Here is a 24,632-nt window from a genome sequence, read left to right as displayed (position 1 = left end):
TCCTACGCCGCCGCCTCGAAGAGAGGGAAAGAGGTAGGAACAAGAGTACTTATGGAACTTGCATGTATACAGAAATAAACTATGCACAACCATGGAACATAGTTGTAGAGGAACACATCCGGTACATGAATGGCAGACAGAAGCTGCCGTTAAGCATGAAAACACTCTGAAAAGCTCCCAAGGAGTAGAAGGAAGCAATAATCAAGAGGATCTATGATGTACAGATGATGACGCCAAGGCCCAACAGTGAGTGCTGTACAATTGGCAGACAAGAGTACCAGAGGAGACATAGAGACCAAGGAACCTCCTAGGTCCAGTTGACCCAAACTGAGCTATATAATAGCAAACAAGTACCCCACACGGAGTATGCACACCCCAACAATGGGGAACACCCATCAGGGCAAGCCACAGTCCGAGGAACGATCTGTGAAACACTGCCATAGACGGCTAATTGCCAGTTCAAAACGCATAATGCACCCAAAGGATGCCAAGGAAAGGGTAATAACCCCTGACCATACAAAAGAAAGACCTGAGGCTTACCACCCGCCAAAAACACATAATGCATCAGTTGGATGCTGACCGAAAGGGTACCACTCAAGGACAAACACCTGAGGAACACAGGTCTAAGGTGGGGGGCGAAAGCCCGCAAGAAGACGCCGAACAGCCGAGTCGGCATGTGCATCAAACAATAAAACCCCATCAACAAGTCTTTCCCGGATATTTTCCAGAAAGACGCTATCCCGCAACCAAGCATGGCGCCACAAGGCGACTGAACCAGCCATAGCCCGGCCTAAGGAATCTACAGTATCCAAGGCGGAGCGAATGGTAAACTAAGCAAGGTCACGGCCGTCCCGGAAAAGATGTAGGAGGTCAACCCGAGAGCCTTCAGTGCCGGCAGAAAGCAAAGACTCTGCAGAGTCCCAGAGGGCAGAAGTAGCCCGAGCTAGGACACACACCGTATTTAGTGACCGTAGTGCGGCACTAGTGGAGGCAAACATGTTCCGACCCCATGACTCAAGCCATCTGGACTCCCGTGAGGGAGGAAGCATCAGCCGTGGCAGGGAAGAGAAGGCAGTTTGCACAACAAACCCTTGCACGTTCGGCTGCACAAATAAGCAGACCGTATCATGTGGAGCAGGACGGTGGCAGCGCAAGACCGAACGAGCCACCGGGTCACCAGAAGCTGGCCGAACCCAGGTACCCAAAAGGGCATCATAAAGAGAGGCTTCAAAGGGCAGAAGCGGCTCCACATTCCCTGACCCACGGTGAAGGACATCAAGTAAAGGATCCACAGAGAGGGGCACCGAAGGGGTTTGCATGTTCAGAATCCGAGTGGCCAAAGTAAACACTCGCAGAAAGGCTGCACCAGCCTCAGTAGTCCTCCGAGGAGGAGACAGTAGCTCATCATTAGGGGAGGGCTGTAGGCTAACCCTCCCAAGACGGTGAGGGTGCGACAAATGTTCCACTGAGGGGACCCCATTGAGGAATGGGGGTCCTGACGAGGCTCCTGAAGAGGCGAGGAGTCCGTCGGCTGTGGATCCTCCTGATGAGGCGGGGACCCTGCAAGCTCCACATACTCTAAAGGAGGCACAGGCAAGAATACCACTGGCGTTGACGGGGGTGAGTCCATCGCCACACTTTCTTCAAACGCTTCCGGAGAAAGACTCATCAACCCTGCGTCGATGCGGCGCTGACTGCGCCGCGTCAGGAGCTGACCCGACTCCATCTGGCGCCGAGTTGGCTCCGTCCGGCGCCGAATCTATGACCAGCTCCCCTTCCGAAGAAGAGGAAGGAGCTGGATCCGAGGAGGCAAGCCTCCGGCGTCGCACCGGCGCCGACTCGGCCTCAACCACAGAAGGCCCTGACTCCAGAGAAAGAAGTGGAGGCAGCGCCGGGGAGGCGAGTCTACGGCGCCGGACCGGCGCCGACCCCGGCTCCGGACAGGCGGAAGCGCGCACAAAGCGAGGCTTTCGAGCACTAGCAACCGCCTGCGACGCCACAGGGAGCCCCGCGGGACTATGTGGTGCGGCAGGGGTGCAAGGGGTCGCAGAGGGGGACCCAGCCGGGCCGCACCTTAACGACGCCCTAGGGATCGTAGAGGGGGACCCAGCGGAGCCGCGCCCTGACGATACCACATCTCCGACGTCCCTGGAGGGCAAGGGCTCTTTTGACGCCGAGGGCGAACCCACCGGCGAGTCCGTCGGGGACCCTACCGGTAGCGAGGCCCCGAGGACGCCCCAGGAACAGGAGAGGACCCAAGTGAGGCCTGCAAGGCCGTGGCATTGGCCTCCATTTTGGCTTGAGTCACCCTCGCACCCGGATAGGGTGGGTAGGGCGAGGGCGACTGTTGGGGGCACGGGCCGGAATGTTCCGGGAACCAGCGGCCCTGACCATAGAGGAGGCGGAGGTGGAGGACCTCGGCGACATACGTCGCAACTTACCAAGAAGTGGCGAATGACGGCCTTGGGCCCCAGAAGGCGAACGATGGCGGAACTGCTTTGAAGAGGTCGGGAGACGAGACGACTCCGACCGGGACAACCGTCCCGAAAGAAGCTTCAACCGGCGCTCCCGCCAAGACTTCGGTTTGAGTTGTTGGCAGGCGTCGCAGTCAGTGGAGTCGTGGTTCTTGCTGAGACACCACATACAAATAAGATGCGGGTCCGGCGCGGACATTTGCTGTGAACAGGAAGTACAGGATTTAAAGCCCGAGGGCATCGCACACTGTTCCAGACGCGAAGCGTCGTTAAAGGGCCTGAAAACAGGCCAGAGGAACCGCTCACTCCGGATCCGTGTTGTACGCGAAAAAGAAGGAAACTGATGTCAGTACGCCGGGAGGGACTTATATGGCCTCGCTGACGTCACGTACGTGGACGACGTCAGGGCGGAGTCATGTGGCGCCGTCCCCCGACGCGCAAAGGAGCTGCTGCTGCAAAAAAAATCTGTTAAGGAATCTACGGCTAGATGTCTCTATCAGATAATGAAGTTTCAGGAGGTGTTAGAAAGCAAAGAACATCCTCAGCGAATAATGCCAGTCAATGCTCCATATTCCCAACCATAACCCCCTTAATGGCAGAGTTGTTAGTGATGCAATGAACTAAAAGTTCAATTGCACATACAAACATCAAAGTGGAGAGGGGTAAGCCCTGTCTGGTCCCTATCGTGATCGTTATATCAGCTGAGTACTACCCGTTAGTTTTAATCTTTGTTGAAGGACGTTGTTTGTTGGCTCCAAGGAAAATATTCAATAACAACCCAAAATAAAGTTTGCCACTCATTTTGTGTGGGTATGCCCAGTCAACCCTATTGAAGGTCTTCTCTGCATCTAGCGATAGAAGGACCATTGGTTGGGAGTGGCTCTTGGCCACGTCCATCAAGGCTACGACTAGTATTGCATTGTCCCCAGCTTGCCTATTCTGAATAAAATCCACCTGCTGGGCTGATGAGTGTAGGTCAGGCGTCATGGAGCTTCATCACCAAATTTGAAGAGAAAATTTTAACATCGTAATTGAGTAAGATGATCGGGCGATACGAGGCCCAAGCCTGGGGGGTCTTTCTTAGGTTTTAGAAGCAATGCCGATTCTAGACATGATCATAGACTCTGATTCCATTCCGAGAGCGCTAACTAAGGTCATGGTATAAGCTTTTTAAGATGAAGGCGTGAAGCCATCCAGCTCCGGGGCCTTTTGGCTGGGCATATTTCTGAAACTGGTTCCACAAGGTCCATCAAATCGTCTCTTAAATTCGGTGGGGAATAAGTCTGAAGATAGTCATCCTGTTTCTGAGTGTCTAACTGTTGTACCCTAAAGAGAGAAATGTAGAAATTGGTGAATGCATTTATGATTTCTGGGATGGATGTTAATGTGTTCTCCTCATCTAAAATATCTTTTATATACTTTCTTGAGTGATGTTTTCTCAGTTTATAGGCCCAAAGCCTATCAGTCTTATCCCCTATATCAAAATATGTTTGTTTAAGACAGAGATGCTTTCTGGCAGCCTATTTTGTTAGCATCTGCTCCAGTTTACCTCTAAGCTTACACAACTTTCTAAGAGAGGGTAGGGAACCAATCTGCTGTAGCTTGACTCTCAAGGATCTGCTTTTCCTGTTTAGCTAGGCATTCGAAGTGGGAGATTGATAACAGCCTTCATGGCTTCCCAACAGAAACAAAACTAAAATCATAAACTGTAAAATACACTATACATAACGTGACGGCCAAAGCCACTCACTGCAAGCCCCTAAAGGGGCCAGAGTCATGGTCAGCAGGGGCCAAGAACGGTTGTTGTGAACCCTTAAAAAGATTAAAGTCATCTCCAGGCAGCAAGTGCTGATAAACATGGAGAAAACTAGGGGATGGCTCTGTCAGGGAAGCCTGCCCCACCCCTCGCAGCATTTATTGATAGCAGTGAAAGTCATGCATCTATGTGTTGGTACGATGTGGGTTTGTCACAGAGTAGTTTCAGTCTTTGGGGGGGGCATGGGCTGAAGGATCACTAATCATCATTGGACGAATGAAGTTTAGTTTCTTCATCTCTTTGTGTTTGGCTGCAGCTCTCTTTTCAGACCCTACGTGATCACTAGCTGCACCAGATCCTTATTTGTTACTTCAATGGTAGTTGTTCCTTTTCGTCTGGGTGCGGTTGTGACACTGTTGGTATTCCCAGTACAGAAAGGGCCTCCTGGACATCTCTAACCACATGGCATTGCTCGCTCACCATGAGTGGAGGCAAAAGGGTTAGCTCCAGTGATAAGGGATCTTATCCTTCTGCTGATGCATGGTAACATATCTAAAGTCTATGCAGCATGCCAAAGTAGACATAATGGAAGAGGGTACAAGTGTCACCTTTTTAAAGTACAGGTTTTTGCTTACTGGCCTCTGCTTAAAGCTTTTCTTTCTCTTGAAAGAATTAGACTTGAAACATCTGGTAGAAGGTTATGTTCTTGCTGATACGATGTGTATGTCTGGGTAGCGGGTCGATGAGAACGGCCCTGTCATCAGAAGTATGGAGCAATCATGCAAAGAGTGTCTGCACAAAACCATCTAGGTCATTATTAGAAACAACTTTGTTAATACCTCTATAAGAACGTAATTTAGACTAGATTGATTTTCCAGGTCATCGATCTTGTACAGCATCATACAATGTTATAGCTCGGTCAGTCTTCTGCAAGGAGGGATCAAACTCATAAAGTGATTTATTATTTATTTATTATTTATTTATTAAAATCCTGACCGAATGATGGGATGTCCTTTCAGAAATCCATTGGCGCAATCCTTCTTAGTGGCTGGGGCCTGTAGATTTACACTTGTAGGCTGCTTGACTGGGTGGAACCTTGGGTCAAGATCTGCTGAGACCTCAGCAGAGTCCATATTCTGGGCACCCAGCATATCTTTGAAATTTGTTGTTTTGGGCATTTTAGCTTGTTGGTCATCATGTTAGTTTTTTGTAAGGTAGAAATCTCGATCTGAGTTGCTTTTATGCAAAACAGCCCCCCCCCCCCCCCCCCTGCCGTCCTCAGCACCCTTTTGAGGCATATGGTCATTCCTATGGAAGCTGCAAAATCTTTTTTAAGGGGCCTTAGGGATTAGCATAGTGTCAGCCATTACAGGCAGGTCTCACCTATTGAGCCAGGCTATGTTTGCTTGATGGATTCAGACACTTTCGTCTCCTTGCTTAAAATGAAGCCCTGAGATACAATTTCCAATACTACACTCTGCAGGTTAAATGGTGTTAAACAAATATTTCAATGTCTCAATCAAACTCACCCAATTCAAGTTTGCCGGAAAATTCAGCCTCTCTACCTTGTTCATCAGGATTCAACACAGAGAAAATTTCACCCAGTAACATTAAGTCAGTAGAGCTGCTATACGTAGCTCCCACTGGCTTCTAAGCAGAGCTTGGACATGCGCACCAGGGGCTCCTGCCCCTCTCCTCCCACACTAGCAGGCCACTGGGGTGGATGCAGGCATTGAGAAGGACTGCTTACGTGCCACTTCAGAAGGTCTTATTAAGGATCTTCTGCTGTCTGGTGCTTGTTCCCTTTCCAGTTAGCCTTGCAGCCTCCGGCTTTAGACTCCGGGCCATAGTATATTGAAAGATTCTTATTCTTACTCAATACAGCAATGGTAAAGCTATTTCACGTGGTACCCACTGGTTTCAGAGCAGCGCCTGGTCACGTAAACAGGTGGCTCCCATCTCACTCCATTTGTCAAATACTAAGTAGGTCGCAGGAAGTACTCTCTCTGGTACCACGGAGCTGAACCATCAGAATGCCAGCTCGAAAAGCCCCGAAGGGGAGCCGCTCCAGTCCTGTTTTTCCCTCTTACAGCCAGCGGAGCAAGGCAGCCATATTGAATTCACAGCACAGCAGTCAAAGCATTTCTTTCTCACCTTGTTCTCCTTGCTGGACAAGTTCTTTTATTCACTTGGTCCCCCTCAAGCTCACCACCTCTCATGGAGCAAAAGGATATTGCTTAGAGATGCATTAAACATCTCTGTGGGTGCTGGAGAAGCACCCAACTGCAGAGCATAGACTTAATGAGAATTCAGAGGTCTTCGTCCTGGCCACACCCCTAAAGAATCAGCCAGAACAAACAAGACATGGATAACAGCCCAGTCGCGGCTCGCAATACTCGCGGGTGGGAGGGTGAGGGGGGCACGTGGGGGGCTTAAAATAAAAATAAATAAAACTTACCTGCCCGGGTCCCGTGCCGCCTTTGCTCCTGGGCCGGGTGTCCCGCGTTTTCCTGCTCCTCAACAGAAACAGGAACAGGCATGCTCCCTCCCCTCCTGTAAGCCAATCGCAACGCTGCAATGGCTGCGTTGTGATTGGTGTGGAGTCTCGGACAGCGCCCAGCAGGCACCTGTAGGGAGGCCATTTTCTCTATGTAGGCTGCATGTAGCCTACATCGAGAAAATGTAGAGAGCGTATGACTGCTTTGGTCGTCCCCAGGGCAGTCAGGGTACTCAGAGTGGTGCAATCCACTCCTCCCCGACCCGCCCACCTGCCTGCCCCCAACCAGGCATACCCTCCTGTCCGCCCCCAACTAGGCATACCCCTGTCTTCTGCTTTCTCGCAGCACGAGAAGCCAAAACATAAAATGGTATTTAAAATACCATTGTATGTTTGTGCTTCGAGTACTTCGAAAAAGAAGTGGGGCGGCGCCCCTCCGCCGTAAGGGGGGAGCCGCCCCGTCCATCATATGAGTGAGAGCTAATGTACCACCCTATGACTATAAAGAGGCATAGTCAGTAGCCTGATGATGAGGAATCCAAGAACAGTGTGTAGCTGACTCCAATTTCCCCTTAACAGAACACTTTTTTATTTTGATTCAGGCAAGAACATCAAGATGCGATGGAGAACGTAGAAGAAAAACATCTCCAAATCAGAAAAAAACAAAAGAGTTGGTTTTGGCCTTAGACTTTAGTGCCATTCTGCCAAATATGTAACTGACAGAGTTGCAACTCCACTATAGAAATTCAGCCCATGTAGCCCCAGGTATGTGTGTGGGTTATCGACTGCTTCGTAGAGGTATCCATGTAAGACCAACGTATCTCTAACTGAACTTGAGCGGGGTCTAAATAAAGGAACTAGAATAGACAAAATCTGAAGAACTCACACCAGTGCTGAATCGGATTGAGCCCTTGAATAATAATGCATTGGAAACATTCTGTTCTTCATCTGTTCTGGGGCTTGGCCAAGATAAAAGACGATGGCGTACTTCGTACTCTGTCAAATTGTGGTGGATATCTCATCCACTGTGTTACAAGTGCCAAAGGCAATCATGCACTATTACTACAGTGAACTGGACAGCCACCAGGTTTGTGACTGCGTACCCAGTTCAACAAACTCTAAATAAAGCCCTAGGGTTGGTAAGAAAAGTTGGTAGGCATTGGACTCTCTGACAGCTGAATAAGGCCTATCTTCCAAAGGACAATTGAGTTGGTACCAAAAAGGATTACCTTCCGAAAAATTCAAAATTAAACCATATAAATATAACAAATTGGTATTTTTCCCACACAGATTACAGTACTTGAAGGCTCTTGTTTGGAAGTTAGTATGTGCTTCTCAAACACATTTCCATCTTAGTATTTGTAGAAGGGTTACAGGGTGTTCTCAGAGTTGAAGTTGTTCGTAGGATGGAGATGTATACGTGCAGAGATCAAAAAAATTAAAAATAAACTTCTTTAACTTTACAGTGAACACTCACAAAACTAATACCTTGTTGGTCACCATGTTAGTGTTTATACAGTATTATTATTTTTTCTCTGCCAAGTTGCAATTTTGCAAACTGTTCTTTTACTTGTGTTTCTAAAGTGAGCATATATTAAAATGCTGTGCTTGCTGTTGTAATCAGAAGTCCATTGGCCGAGGTGTATATTCTATAGATGGTTTATGAAGATTCAGTTCAAGGTAACAAGATGGTACATTTCAGGTAAGTAGGTAGCGCCACCAGGAGCAGCCTGCCGGCTGCTCAGCCTGCACACTTCAACTGACACTCAGCACATCCCCAGGCACCCAGGCATTCTATGAAATCACCTAGCATTCGGCCTTCCATTCATCACCAAGCACTCCAGCATTCATCCTGGCTGAGCAGTAGGGAAGATGTAGCTAAGAAAAAGGAATGGCAACAGTTAAGTCACAACACTTACCATTTTCATCTAGTGCAAGAACACATGCTCCCTTAGCAAGCAATTCCCCAACGACCATCTTTAATCCATTCCGTGCAGCAATGTGTAGAGGCCTAGAAAACAGAGCAAGCATTTTTAATTAAGGTCTTGGAGAGCTCAGGGAATCTTTAGATTTAGCAGTATACATCTGCTGTTAAAGAGCGCTTTTCTTCTTACTACTAGGACACTTTTCTTTTCATTTTTTGCATACAATGTATCCAGTGGTAGAACTGCATTTTTTTTTACTCTGGGATCCATAAATTTGGGGTCAAGGAGTGGCAGAGGAAAGGGGCAAAATCATGAGAGGTGGCGTCATGAAAAGCGGAATCTGTCAACTTGCACATTTAATATATGTTTAATTTAAAACTCCTGCAAAGAAATTGGCAACAAGGACAAATGTGACAGTAAATCTGTTCTGCCTTACTTAATTAGTAACAAAGAGGCGGCATTTTAAATATTTTATAGGTTTAAGACACCTGCTGCTCAGTGCTTGAAATGGAAACATAGAAGTGCAGGTACTCCTTGTCGCAGAGTGTCCCAGAGAGCCTGTTTGCTGGTTAGAAGTGCTGGCACTCTCCCACTAAAATCACTAGAGCAGCGCTGACAGCATGTACTAGTCCTTCTAAATGAAAGAAGTGCAGGCACTGAGTCCCTGATAAAACCGGGCCCTTTAAAGCACTACTGCTGCAAAGGTCTTTGGGTGCCCAGCAATTTTCATGGGATTACAGTAACGCTAAAATAACCCTGACGAGTAATGCAGTGTGTTTTGTCCAGTCACAGGTTTTACTTAAAGTAGCAAAGAGCATGAATGTGCCTCTGCAAAGCTCACCGCGTAACATGCAGATCATAGATGTGTATTTCATGGAGGCAGGTAAGTGGATTACTGCTTTTGAGACAGAGATCCTTTTGCTACTTTCATTTCATACATTGCAATCTTAATATAGCACATTGAGCTATGAACCAGCATCAAGGAGCTGCATGCCAACTGCAACTCATGGGTTTAGAAGCTCGTTGTTTTCTCAATCTGTTGCTATTCTAGGTTTACAAAGAAGGGGGCCTTTGTGTAGTTATAAAGCCTTGTTGTACAGACAAACTCAAATACTGTGTTATGTTTTAAATCCTGACTTTGTGTATCTATGGACCATGCACTCTTAACATATAATGTCTACAAGTATGGGCGATATGTGGCTCTTACACCTTATAACCTAAATGCCTTGCGGGACATTTCCTGTACCCTGTTTTACACACATGTGTGATTTAATGTCTCTTCATGTGTGGTGTGAAGCACTCTGACACCCTCAACCGAGTTCAACTTCATTGAGAGGTCTATGGCTGCAGACTCTGGTTGAGAGCTGGCGTTAAGTAACTCGCTCCCTCTTCTCTTGCAAGTAGAAGTTTTAAAAGATGGCCTCTCCGGCTATCAGCAGCAGACACAGTATGTCTAGGCCTACTCCTCTGTTTAGAACAAGGGAGGGCCTTTATTGAGAACGGCTAGAAAAAACACCAGCCTGTCCAGCAGCAGCAAGGAGTATTACATAAGGTGACCTTCTTAGCTGAGTGCTGATAGCAGGAGGTTTACTAGCTCGGCAGAAGTCTTGAAGTATTTTCAGTGGAATTGCACGATTCAGGGGCATTCAGCACCCATGCGTGGCTTAACGAGATGTAGTGCTGCATACACTGCATTACGCAGACCCTTGAAAATTTGCACCCTTGAATACTGCACCCAAGCATGGCTTTGTAGGCGCCAGGACTACACCACACCAAGTCATAATAAATAATAATAATAATCCATATTTGTGAAGTGTGAACATATCACCACTGAAGGTTTCAAGGCGCTGGGGGCCTCAGTCGGAGCCAGAGGCACATGGTTTTGGATCGGCAGTATCCAGAAGCCAACTCCAGATACATGCTGCACCGTCTAGGCAGGCAGTGAAGGAGAACAAGCAGGGAGCTACACAGGATACCAACCTCAGGATACTACCTATTACCCACCCTCTGGACCGGCTTTTTTAGAAGACCGACAATGGCGACCACCCAGGGGAAGGAATACGAATTGGAACTGGAACAGGGGACGCGGACGCGGCCGCCTGCAACAAGTCCAGGGTTGGGACAGAGCTCAACAACAAGGGATGAACACTGCCCAGAAGCAGGTACACTTCCCTCAGGAACAACATGGGGAAATCCAAACGAGACGTCGAGTTTATCGTTGGTAGGCACATCCAAAGATCCCATTATGAACCTGTCTGACCATATACTTACCGCTGATGAACACCGGATTCTCAGTAAAGGCCTATCATATGTTCCTACAACCTATCCCAATAAATTCAACTTACAGACTGAGCTGTACCGGTTTTTTCGAAAGATACGGTTACGCTACTTCTTCCGTCAGGCTCCTGTGAATACGATCACATCGTGTACTGGACTACGCACTCCATCAACATTTACACCTACCTCTCAGATGGTTTCACATCGGATTTTAACCTACGAAAGTACTGTACTAAAGGAGGCGCTAGGAGTATGCTCCACTAGAAAGTATGTCAAACATAATGTCACCTCAGCGGAACGGAAGGCCCTGGACGATTTGAGGAATAACCGTTCTATTGTCATCAAACCCGCTGACAAGGGAGGAGCCATCGTACTACAGAACGTGGATAACTATAAAGATGAACTTTACTCTCAATTGAATGATGGCATTAGCTATACTAGACTCAACCTAAATCCCACGAAAAAGATTAGTACCATGATCCTTCGAGTAACCCAAGAAGGCCTTGCCCAAGGCTTCCTTTCGAACCTGGAGTTTCAGTTCCTGAATCAACCTCAGCCGCGTCTTCCGACAATCTACACCTTACCTAAGGTACATAAAAACTTGGAAAGACCACCCGGCCGCCCCATAGTCTCGGGGTGTGGCTCAATCCTCGAGCCCCTTTGTAAATACATCGATTTCTTCTTGAAGCCCTTGGCAGAGAATACAGATTCTTACCTGCGGGACACGATGCAAGTTATTAATCTGATTGATGGGATGCCCTTCGATCCAACCACCCAGATTCTAGTGACAATGGACATTGTGTCTTTATACACAAGTATCCCTCAACAACATGCTTTGGAGGTGACCTTGAAATACCTGGAGACAAGAAGCCAACCGGTGCAAGTCCCCTCGGATTTTATCATCAAATTACTCAACATAGCAATGACGCAGAATTTCTTTTTCTTCCAAAATGACTTCTTCATGCAAACGAAAGGCGTGGCGATGGGTGCCAGCTTTGCCCCAGACCTGGCCATTTTGTATATGGACAACTTCGAACAGACCTTTGTCAGTAATATCACCAACCCATTCAGGCAAAGAGTCAAATATTGGAAACGATACATCGACGACGTCCTGATGATTTGGACAGGCAACGACCAGGATCTTGATGAGTTTTTCCTTTGGTTGAATGGTAGATCGGCAGACATTCGGTTTACCATGACCAAGGACAAGTCCAGTATCGATTTCCTTGATATCACTATCAAGGCTATGGACGACTGTTTGTACACAACCCTGTTCCGAAAAACCACGGAAAGAAACACCCTATTGAGGTATGGAAGTCACCACCCGAGAGGACTACGTGATAACCTCCCTTTCGGACAGTTCCTGAGGATCAGGAGGAACTGTTCCAGAAAAGACGATTTCTTCACGGAATCTGATGACCTCATCCTCAGACTGATTGAACGCGGCTACCCTCGGAGGCTTGTCAAGAGGGCCCGCAAGAGAGCCTGGTACAATCATAGAGACCTCCTCCTCACCCCTAAAGCACGGATGGATGATCCCAACAGACTTATATGTGTCACGACCTTTAACACCAGGAGTAATGATATCCGTAAAATTGTCAATAAACATTGGCACTTGGTTTCAGCAGAACTCCAGCTCACCGAACCCCCAATGCATGCCTTTAAAAAAGGCAAAAATGTCCGCGATCATGTGGTGAAATCACTCTTGGAAACACAACCTAGACCAACAATTGAATCGCTTTGGCATCTTCCGGCCCCCACGGGCCATGTTAAATGTGGACAGTGCAAAGCCTGCAATTTGACTCTTGAAACAAAGACGTTCCAACATAACAACTGCACGGTGGATTTAAAGACGCTCACCAATTGTAACACTAAGAATGTCATCTATGCAATAGTCTGCCCTTGTAACAAGATCTATATAGGCCAGACTACCCAGAAAGTGAAATGCAGGATACTACAACACTGTAGCAGGATTAGATGTAACACACCTGGTGCACCCTTGGTTGACCACTTCAATACATGTAACCATTCCCCTGAATCGCTTAGATGGCTGGTAATTGAAGCCATAACACTGGGTGTTAGGGGTGGTGACCTCGGCTCAATTCTTAACATCAGGGAGTGTAAGTGGATGGACCGTTTTGACTCTGTCATCTGTGGCCTGAATGAACTTGACGCAACCTTCACCCAAATATCTTTAATAAACAATGGTTAAACATCTAAGCCATTATGGGATACACTCTTTCAAATTGTCTGGTATAATTCATGGTGAACCCCACTACTTTGGGTATTTGCCGTGGTTATATGAGTACACCTCAATTGCTGTGCCGTTTTAGTGATACCATTCACCTGTGTTATTCCGTATACTATTTTGAGCGTCACCATGGGATGTATTAATCATGCCCAATGTTTTGGTTGTTTTCCGTATCATCTATTGCTGTTACCATACTACTGTATAAATTAATGTATTGCTTTTTAATACTGTGATCATGGATTTAGAACCAGCAAATTGGTCCCTGCTTTAGACGAGCTGACATCAGCTCAGTTTACATTACACACCCCTTATCTTCCACCAATCAGCACGCGTCTGATGGATATATAAGTGATCATGTGACGCGGCTCTTGGCTAGCTGTCAGACCGACTTACGCGGCCCTCGAGGTATGTTATCGCTTGCAGCTTCGGTGGTTTCGCTTCCCTCCGTCTCTCTTTAATCTCCAGACCTTCGGCCGGGTTCGTATTCGAACACGTGACCTGACACACCCCCAAGTCTACCAATCAAGGCGCGACCATTTGGTTGTGCGCGCGATTGGCCCGTATTTGTTTAGTCATGTGACGACACCCAGGGCTAGCTGTCAGTTTCACGGCGCGACCCTTGAGGTATGTTGCAGTCTACGCACTCAGTAGCTTTTCCCGTAATGTTACTAGTGAGTTTTGCCACATTTTCAGTGTACATGGGATTCCCTACACTTCTATACGCCCTGTCATAGCATGCAGACGTACCGGTAATGCGCTGCGATTTAATTTTGCTTCGCGCTTTTCCCGCGTAATATATTCAGGTCAAGTAACCTTATATGCGCTTTGTTCTTCAACGGGATCCGAGTGTGGGAGATCATTAACCCCCCTCCCCCCCCTTTTCTTTCCAGCTTTTGACACCATTGGATGAGTGTTTATGCTGATACATTCAGCCCTCCCTTGTCTCATTTTTCGAGCATTGGAATATTACACCTTGGGTGAGTTTTTGGTAACTTAGGTTTTATTGATACCCGTTGTTTTTTAAGTATGGTTTTAGTATTCCTCGTCTCTTTTCCTTCTTTTCCTTCTTCCTAGGAGCACTGACTGGCCCCTTCCCAATTTTTCCAGCTTGATATCTGCTGCTGATGCTGGTAATTAATTTTTCATAATTGTTCTCTCTTAATTATAATGGTCCTCCATAGACACACCTCACGGTTTTTTATCTTTGACCTTTGCCCCCAGGTGTAAGCCCTTTCCCTGGTCCTGATGAAGACCCCAACCCCAAGCAAACCAATTTGCTGGCTTTAACAGGGGTCGAAACGTCGACTTTTTCCTTTCTTCAATCAACACAGGAGATTGTCAGTGAATGCACAACTGCTGTCTTAGTCTGTGTTATTTAATTTTAGTTTTGTGGCCATTTAACTGGCAGGTTAGGTTCTTCATTGAATTGTGGATGTTCCTAAATTTTTCACAACCTCCCTCCCTCACTACGCCCTGCACTAATCCCAAAATCCTGCACCTATCACGTACCTTACACCTATATACATTTGAAAATGTTGATACTGTGATGCTTTTGGCGCTGTGTTGAATTACTGATCCTCTGTTTGACTGAAAAATTGGACAATCAATTAAATGATGAGCATACATGCAAGTAACAGGTGTTGTCGCAAAACTTGTTTGTATTGCTAACAGATGTATGTTCTTTTACATTCCTAAATGTGTTTCCACTGTGACAGTTCTTTGTGCACCGTCTAAGCACGGCTGCTAGGCGCGTATAGCAACCAAATGACCGACCCTGTGCCGTGTTAACTAAATGCAGGACTGTATAAAGGTGCCACAGTTGTCAGCAGCGCTTCAGAAGTTCATCCAGTTTGAGAAGTCCATGCAAGTGCAAGAGGTGAGAGGCGTGATCCAGGTGGACTATGCATGCCCTGAAGCAGGTGTAACAGTGGCATCCCTTACACGTGGTGTCTGCTGCATCCTGTTGGTTCCACTAGTATTTGTGCATTTAATGAACTACTGAGAAGAAAATTCACCACTGATTGCGGTTGCATCTGGGAAATATTTAGTGTTTCTTAATCGTGTTGATTGTTTTCAATTGGCAATTTCTATTTAGCTTGTTCCTTTATTTTTTAATGTTGGACATATGTAGCTCAACATATGCTTTAACTGGATTCATTAGAAACCATTTGCAACTGGTCAAATGGAAAAACATAGCAGAACAAAGATGCTGGAGACAGGAGACCAAAGAGGAAGGTGCAGCGGTCTTGTAGGCACGCAAAGGCATATTTGGGTAGGTTGAGAAGGTGGCTTCAGGGTAGGTAGGGCAGTTGGCGTACATGATCTCATACTCCTTCACAGAAAGAGATGGCTTGTAGTAATTCACTTGCAATTAGCATCACGTGTCTGGAACTTGGCAGTATTCAGCCTTTTTTATTTTGGTTTGGCTTAATGAATGTTATTTGCAGCATTACATGCCATAACCTAATGGAGGTTATATGGGCTGTGACTCTAGGAGTGCATTAAGTGGCTTCGCAATTAGTAGAGTTGCCAGCAACATTCTTCAAGAACTGAGCTCATCTTCTGCATACTGTCGGTTCAATGGCATGCAGTTTCTTGTTTATTAATGCAAGAAATCCATTCTTCACAAAAGTCATTTGAATTAAGCTGTTCAAAGTTCAGTGAGTCTTTTATATTTCGGACTACGCATAAGATCAATATGTTGCCTTTCAAACTTTACGTCTGTGGAAAAATCTGAGAACGACTAGGATATGACAGACATGCAGCCAGCCACCCATGCACACAAACCAACAGGCATACAGGTATCAATGCTTGGAGGCAAACAAACCCCTGTGCGGCAGGCGCCGCAGTGACATGGACATCGGAGGATGTGCAGCTGGTGAGAAGTCTGGCCCTTGGTACCGGTGAACTCTGAAAGCTGTGGGGCATACATACCTGAGTGAGCACGACCTCCTTTAGGATGGCTGATGGTGGTCCTCCTCCCAAAGAAGACTGTGAAAAAAGGGCCATGTATCCGCACGTCCATGGCGTTCGACGTCCCTTCATATAGTGCCTTCCTGAGCGATCCACATGAAGTGCAGTCCTGTGACCAAACTTGCTTCTGCGGTCAGCTCTTTCAACAGCCCTATCAGAGGAACTGCTATACTAGTATAGAGACTTCTAACAAGTGATCTCTGTCTTTGACTAAAGTCATGTCAGCATGCCAAGTTTCTCTACTTCCAGGCACTCTGGGTTGTCAGGGCTCTCTTTGATATGGTCCCTTTTTGGGGATCTGCTGTAAATCAGAGTCAGAAATGTTCTCTCACAGATTGTTCGCTTCTCGGAAGGAGTAAGCACCACTAGGTTGAATAAACAGACTGAGCGATAGACCAAGCAGCCTTGTTTCGTTCTCCTCCAAATGAACATATTGTGCACTGACAGTAAGAGCGGAATTATTTAAATACATGAGAATGCTCCCAGGAATAACTCTCTCTCCCGTTACCCAATAAGATAGGTTGCTGCGCCTCGCTGTTCTCATTTCGATGCTTAAGGTTGGCTATAGATGGGAAGTGGAGCCGAATACAGGGTAACCACGTGCTATAAACGCTTCTTTCATTCAGGTGTGGGATTTGTTGCCTCTTGGTACTTTGACATATATAGTTCGCTGTTTCTATTATGATACAGTTGCTTCCGCAATCGATTTTAATGTCCAAATGCCTCAATCAGTCCCCATGCTTATACACAGTTATGCTTTCCATTGAGGTATGAAAAAAAGCCAATGGGAAAGAATAATTATGCAAATTACATAAATGTTTTACTTCAGATATGATTAACCCTTGCTCGAATAACTGATTTGCTCCTCAATGTCTGCTTGTGTTGTGCAGTTCCATTGTACATTGTATTTGCTCCTAATTGATGAGAATGCTGTGTAAGTCTACATGTTCTAACATCATGTAATAAAAAAATGAAACTTTTAATAACCACATCACGAAGAGACTCAGCATGAACAGTGCGTGATAATCACATATTGTACAAGACGTTTAATGTGCTTACATTTTATAAATACGTGTTGACATTATAAGTATATTTGTTAAAAATAGTAGCAAAGAACTACTCCGATGGAAAATGTTCAGGAAATACAATGGTAAAATGCACTTACGTCTGTAATGCATTATTTGTTGCATTAATAAGGCTCTGCTCCTGTATCTTGTCAAGTATTAACAAGGCACATTTTTCATGACCCTGCAGGAGGAAATCAAGTACAGAGACTTAAACATCCGCGGTATCTTGCTCACCTATATCAGAGTTAACGATTAATGCAATACATTGGGTCCCAATAACACTTTTTATGAGCAGTGCTTGCATTGCCATTGTTATGTACAGATCACACTGAGAAGGCCTCCAGGCATATTCAGCTTGTAAGTGAACCATAGTGGGGGCATTCATGGCACCACAATGAGGCAACGCTTATACAAACAAGGGCATTATAGGAAATCGATGACAGCAACAGTGGTCTGCTCCTGCTGTGCAGATGACATTTCTGCACTGGGATGATTTGTTTGATGTTTATCAATATTAAACACCTTTCACTCTAGCAGCCCCCTCACTATGGATTACCCGCACTACTAGCGAGCACATCCTAGATACACCCATTACATGCGAAAAACGACAGAACCACAGAAACGGCCATACTTGTAAAGGCTACAGATCTGCACAAGTACCACCCTACCAAAAACCGAATATGATTTACAGTAAAAACAAACTTTAAACATTGCATATGACAAAATGCAATACTGGATAGTAGTTTGTTTTACTGTTGCTGCATTTCTACAAGAACAGGGAGTCAGCTTGATGAAAATATAAACACACCCTACAAGCCAAGCATGCTCAAAAAGTACAAAAAGATTCCCTTGGGGATTGAAAGAAATCAAACAAAAGCTGAAGAGGCACCTCAGATCATCACAAACTAACACTCACTTGGAGAAGGTGGCTACTGGTTGGAAAAGGCAGCAGCGCCATGAATGAGTTACAGACGAGGTTAGATGACTCAAGGAGCTGAACACACCCCTCACATACACTGTGCGAGCCAGTTCAGATCTCAGCATGGCTCACCCAAGCTTCTATGGCTCTTCAATCAGTAACTGAGGACTGCCATACCGGGTATGTACAGCAAATACATACGGAAAGCTGCAGCATCAAATGCCATCTAAAGACATATTACAAAACAAAATAGAGCGTGCGCCATCCTCAAATAACTACGGGCACCAGTGTGAACCTCTAGTACTTGGTTACACTTCCGCTGTAGACTAAAGTGGAAACTGTCACACATTTTGGGCCTAATTCAGAGATTGGTGCTACACAACATCAGCACTGAAAAGACAAATAATGTTAGTGCTATGAGAAATGTACAAATAGCACCAAATAAAGAGTTTTACACTCCCTTCAGCAGTGCTGCGTGTAACAGGAAAATTGTTGTGCTAGAGCAGAACCCTGAAACTGAGATAATAGCCCTAAAACTATGCAAGCAACACAAATAATGCTCATATTGGACACAAGAAGCATACCTCAGGGGAGACTGGCAACAGTACGGGGTGGAGGGGTATGGGGAGCACACCACATGGTACAATGAGTGACAAAGTAAGAGACGGGTATTGTGCGTCCATCAGCAGACGGTGGCAAGATACAGCGGGCATTCATGCAGGGGGAACACGGCAGGGCAGATATCGAGTTTCAAAGGGAGGAGCTGAAAGGATGTACAATGTTCTTCCTGTCGCTACCACAGAATATTCAGCGCAGAACCTTTCTGATGGCTTTAATTTTGCTGAGGCTCAGGCAGACGCCACATAGTTACGTAGGGGCTTATTACGACTTTGGCAGTCCTACAGCGGACTGTGCAACGTGCCGTCTGCTGTAGTACCGCCAAACCAAAGGTGCGACCATCTGCCAGATTAGTACTTCAATCCTGGTCTGGCGGGCAGTCGTCCGGCGGTCTGACAGTGGCAGTCTGTTAGGCTCATAGAAGAGGCCAACATGCAGACCGCAGCTCCAAGAACACCAAATGCACCTTCCTGCATGGTGTGCCATACATGCCACACTGAGCAGGAACTGGGGGTGCACATCCAGGGGGGCACTACATGTGGCCCTTGGTCCCTGAGGCAGCAGGGGGCCCTATCAGGGTCTCCTTAGTTGCCTCATTACCACCCTTTTCATGGCGGGCTCCCCGCCTTGATAAGGGTGGTTGTGAGGCAACTCAGAATATGCTGGGCAGTGCCGCTGCGGCACCACTGGCATAATTATGCCTCTGACTGCTGCACAAATGCTGCGGGATCCTGGATCCCTGGCGGTTGCAGCAGTTCTGTGGCGGTACGACTGTCACAGTTGTAATACTGCGGGCGGTCTCACACTGTGGCAAAGGTCAGACCGCCACCATAGGACCGACAAACTCGTAATCAGGCCCTCAGATCCCAAGTCTGGAGAGCAGTTTGTTTCCTTACATGTTTTGATTAAATGCAGTAGTATATTTATCAGCGTTTTTAAAAATTATGCTTTATGGTGTAAGGCTCTCAGTGGTGTTTGTTAGCACCAGGTATAGGGAGGAACTTACGTTTAGGCCTAATTGCATGTGTTTTTACCGGGGATTTGCATGCACTATATATAACACAACAACAAGGGCTCGGATTGCTGAGAGGGGCCTCTCCCTGGTTTGAACCGGGCGTGAATGCGCAGACAGGGGCTGTGACATCATTAAAAACAACAGTGCACAGAAGCTTGCAAATGTGCTGTCAAAGCTAGCTTGTGCAGAGCAGCTAGTGACAGAGCTGCAGGTTTACCCACCTGTCGTGTCTATAAGCATGGGGAATTTCAAAGTTTCAATGGAGGCGACGAACAAGAGAGAATATAGAACGACGTAATGGGTAAATGTGTAATATTGCCAAATCTGCCATCTACGGGTTCTGGTGACCTTATAAACCACAAGACTAAAGGGCAAATAGTTTGTCACCAGAATCCCAAGACTGCAATATCGGACCATATCCCATATGATATAGTTATGTATTTTTTAGCTTCAAAAAGCTATATTCTTTAAAGTGCAGCCAAGAATGGGCGGTGATTGGAATTAGTATGTTTAGGTTTGTTTTACTTGCCATGCAGTGGCGGAAGGTAATTTGAGCAGGCAGGGGGTGGGGCACACATTCACACATATACATACTCACACTCACCCAACTACATGCACACTCCCTCACACGTATATATAGTCACAAGCACACGCACATACACCCACCATTCACAGCACACAAGCACTAATACACAAACCTTACTGGGCTGCAGTGGTGAACTCGGGTGGCGGAAGGGAAGCCTTCGTATTTCCAGGAGGATTGGGACAGCCACGTCCTCTCATTGGCTGACTTGGGGTGAGCCAATAAGAGGAGGTCGCAGGCCCTTAATCATCACAGAGTGGGATGGGGTAAGTGAGACTGCCGACCCCACCCAACCCAACTCTGTGACAAGCGTCACAGATGAACACTCGGCCATAGGCACTTCAGGCTTTAAAAGAGGATGAGGACCTTCAAACACTCTGCCGGGGCTGCAGAGGCCACGCCCACAGGGCTGTGAAATGCTCAGGCCGGCAAAATTTAAGCCTGGCGGCCAGACTCCTGCACATTTAGCGCATGGGCAGCACCTGGTTGCCTGACCTGACCATGAACAGTGTCTGTCAGACTGACCTTTTCTCAGCCTGATAGACACTCTTCATGTTTGCAAAAAGGTGGGTGGGGGGCTTTCCACCCTAAAGGACAGGCCGTGCATGGGTATATGAATACATTATTGATAAAACAATGGACAATGGTGAGGGCCAAAGGATTTATACGATTCTGTGGCTGCAGTTTTTTTTGCATAGTTATGAATTTATCGTGTCTGCCACAAAACTTCCAAAATCATTTTCAGAATTTGCAGATTTCACAAATCAAGAATTTGTGCTGCATAATTTATCTTTTTGCCCCATAATTTAGATAATCTTGCTGCATAATTTGGTCCTTTATGCCGCACATTTCTTGGAGTATTAAACACGTTAAAGCTAAACAGAGTGGTTTAGGGCCTCTCATTACGATTATGAAACCCATAATTGACAGGGAACCGTGACGTATTTTCTGTGTTTCACTGTCCCCTGTGAAATAAAAGTATTTATACAAAAACATTTTGTGCATTAAAAGCACCCAAACATGTTATATTACAGAGGGACTTTTGGTCAGCCCTCTTTTTTCCCCATTGATTTGTTCAAGTTCCATTCACGGGGCAATGGTCATCCCACTTGAGCCATTGGATGTTCACTTTGAGTAATTGTTTATCTTGGTTGGACAACCCAATATACCATTGTGGTCTAGGGTAACAAGGTATGTTATCTAATATGGATACCTACAAGACATTGTTTTTTAAAAATTCAAGAATTTTTTTCTTTCACAGTATCATTTCTGAATGTTCAAACAGTGACATTGAAAACATCAATTCCAAAAATCAATTTACACAATCACAAGTTGAATTCAATTTAAAAAAAATTGATGTTCTCGATGTCACTGTTTGGACGTTCAAAAATGATATTGTAAAAGAGAACAATTCTTGAATTTTTAAAAACAAATCCCTTGTAGGCCTCCACATTATATAACACACTTTCCATCCATCATTTGTTCCTTTTGCTTTTGTCACTCTAAGTGGGAACGGGTATGCCCAGACTTGGGTCCCATGCTCAGTGCACCACTGGATTCAAGCTAGCCTGGATGATGAGGGGTGATGCCTCGAAATTGGTCCCAGGATGCTTGTTCTGGTCCAGGGAGGACCTGGCTTGGCAGTTCGGGCTGGACTGTTCCCATGAGGAGCAGGGTCAAGACCGATTTGCATATGGCTGGGTTTAAACTGAAATGGCATGGGGAGCAAAAAACAATGGATTTATACCCAGATCTCTGTACTGGGGTGAATGTTTGACATTGTTCAATATTCTGTCCATCATTTGTTATTTTTGCTTATTTTAGGGCGGACCTGGCTTGGCAGTCTGGGCTGGACTGTTTCCATGAGGAGCAGGTTCAAGACTGATTTTCACATGGCGGGGTCCAAACAGGGGTAGTGTGGTGAGCAAAAGAATGATGGATTAAACCCAGATCTTTGTGACTGGGGGTGAATGTTTGCATTGTTCAGCATTCTGTCCATCATTCGTTCCTTTAACCTTCTAAAAGAGACATTTTCAGAATGGTGACTTAACATCTGATTTTACCATTAAAGAGGTGGTTAAACTACAGTCCCTTAGACACCAAACCTGAGATTTATAACTGTTCCCAAACAAAAGGAATCACTTATTAAATGTAATAAGGCAACTCAATGTTATCCTATGGGAAAGGTAGACATCACAACAGTGAAAAACAAATTTGTGAGTTTTTCACTACCAGGACATGTAAAACCTAAAAGTACATGTCCAACTTTTTAAACAGAATGTAGTCTACCCAATCAGCTGTTAAGGACCTACCCCAGAGAAGGCTGGCAAAAGGTTTATTTTGCAAAGTCGAATTGGCATTTTTAAACTGCACACAGGCTGCAATGGCAGGCATGAGACATTTGTTAACCTGCATTTAACCTATGTAAGTGGGTGGCACAATAAGTGCAGGCTCACAACTAGCTATGAATTTACCGGCCCTCGATATATGGCATACCACTTTACTAGATACTTATAAGTAAATGGAATATGTAAGCCAATTTTATCAACTTTTGGGAGTGAGCACAAGCACTTGAGCTGAGCACTGGTTAGCAGTAATAAAGTGCACAGGTCCTAATGACAAAAAAACAAATTCAGCAAAACAGGAGAGAAGAAGGCTAAACTTTCAGGGAAGATCACCCTAAGACTAACAGGTCTAGCACTGCTTTTAAGCCAGTTTCCTGTTCCAAAATGCATTTTAGGAGTGGTTTTTAGGTCTATTTGTGGATGACCCACCTTATCACTTGCACCACTTGATGCAAAGCTGTCCATCTACTATAAACTCAAAACGTGGTGCTACTTTTGCATAAGTGCAAACAGCCCTTTTAATCCTTCCACCTAGCTCTAAATGAAGCTATTACACATTTACAGTAGAATATTCTCCTGCTAGAAAAGGATGTAAGATGTTCCCTAAAGGGGCACAGGGGAACCACAGTTAGTTAGTCCTTAGTCTTTAGAATGCTCAAAATCAAGCTGTTGTGATTTTTAGGTCTGGTTTGACAGCAGAGCTAGCTGCAAGAACAAATGCTGCCAATTCTTTAAAATATACATAGAGTGAGCTTAAGCTCCACCCATATTTCTCTCATCTCATGCTACTGGTTGTTGCTGTATCATTCTTCTACCTGTGAAAAGCTTGTACTGTACTGCATGAACAACTATTTCACATCTAAATAGTGCAATGATAAATGCACTGTATATGAGAGGCAATTTTGATTTGTTTTTTCAAAGCAGACTTTTTTTTAATGTGTTTGTTAGGATTCAAAATAAAAGCCAGAATTATTGGATTTGCCAATGTATGTTTTAATTAGTAGTAGAAGCGCACTGCCAGATTCCCAGTTCAGAGGGCCATGGGCCAAGCAGGGGTTACTGGACCTAACCCATGGCGTTTGAGGACTTTTACTCCTGATGTTCCGGGGCCCGACCTACTACGTATCCTGAGCAACTGGGCCAAGGAACTTTTCGCACTTGACTCTCAGTGGTAGTGAGGGTCGGGCAGTCCAAGGCTTCTCAGGGGAGATGGACACAGTGGAGTGAACACAGACTCACAACTCAAAATACATGCATCAGCAGTAATAAATCATTGTCCAGTCAAATACTTGCTTTTATGAAAAAATTAGTATATACATATGACCACAAAGTAAAATACCACATTTACAAGCAATTCACAGTCCCCTGAGGTCTGAGCTCTTGTGCTTATTGGTGGGTCCCTGAGTCCCACTTCCCTCAAACTAGCGGTAGGGGTTATCCCTCATTCACTATAGGTGAAAGCCAGATTACGCCCACTAGTAGTCCAAGTCTCAGGAGTTGACTCCTAATTAAAGTCATAAGTGTTCCTACGCCAAAGTGCTATCTGGCAAGCAAGTTCCCAAGGAACGGTCTGGCCCGAAATCAGCCTTACTCACACCAGCTAAAAGTAGTGACCAGAGTCTCTGAGCGTGCGCCCTTTGTGGGCACTGAAGCGCAGTGGCTGTCTCTGGTAAGTCTATCACACATGGCTCAGACAGGCTGCGACAGGATGCTGCACAAAGTCCTGGGACAACGTGCCCGGGGGTGTTCTCGATAGTTCTCCGATGCCGGCTACGTACTTCGGCTCCTCCCACAAGTAGGGCCGAAGGGGGTGGGGTGCAATGATCCTGGTACTAGTCCTCAGTCATAGCTCAAGTGTGCTAGTGTCATCACGGCAGCCTAATTCCTCCGTCGACGACCTCAACCAAAACATGGTTCTTCTATCTTAGTCCG

At 45.9% G+C, this 24,632-nt stretch overlaps 1 protein-coding gene across 6 annotated transcripts in view; it reads right to left on the bottom strand.

The window, feature by feature from the left end:
• ANKRD44 (ankyrin repeat domain 44) overlaps positions 1-24,632 on the bottom strand; it is a 744,373-nt gene that overhangs the window by 24,628 nt on the left and 695,113 nt on the right. For all 6 annotated transcript variants that reach the window (XM_085648750.1, XM_085648754.1, XM_085648751.1 and 3 more), the window contains exons 26-27: positions 17,319-17,401; positions 8,647-8,738 (exon numbers count right to left, since the gene is read on the bottom strand). In XM_085648750.1, coding sequence (XP_085504876.1) covers positions 8,647-8,738; positions 17,319-17,401 — 175 coding nt within the window. The remainder of the gene's footprint in view (positions 1-8,646; positions 8,739-17,318; positions 17,402-24,632) is intronic.

This window comes from Triturus cristatus, chromosome 3_2, assembly GCF_964204655.1.
Source record: "Triturus cristatus chromosome 3_2, aTriCri1.1, whole genome shotgun sequence".
NCBI lineage: Eukaryota > Metazoa > Chordata > Amphibia > Caudata > Salamandridae > Triturus > Triturus cristatus.
This window is presented reverse-complemented; position numbering and strand designations above follow the sequence as displayed.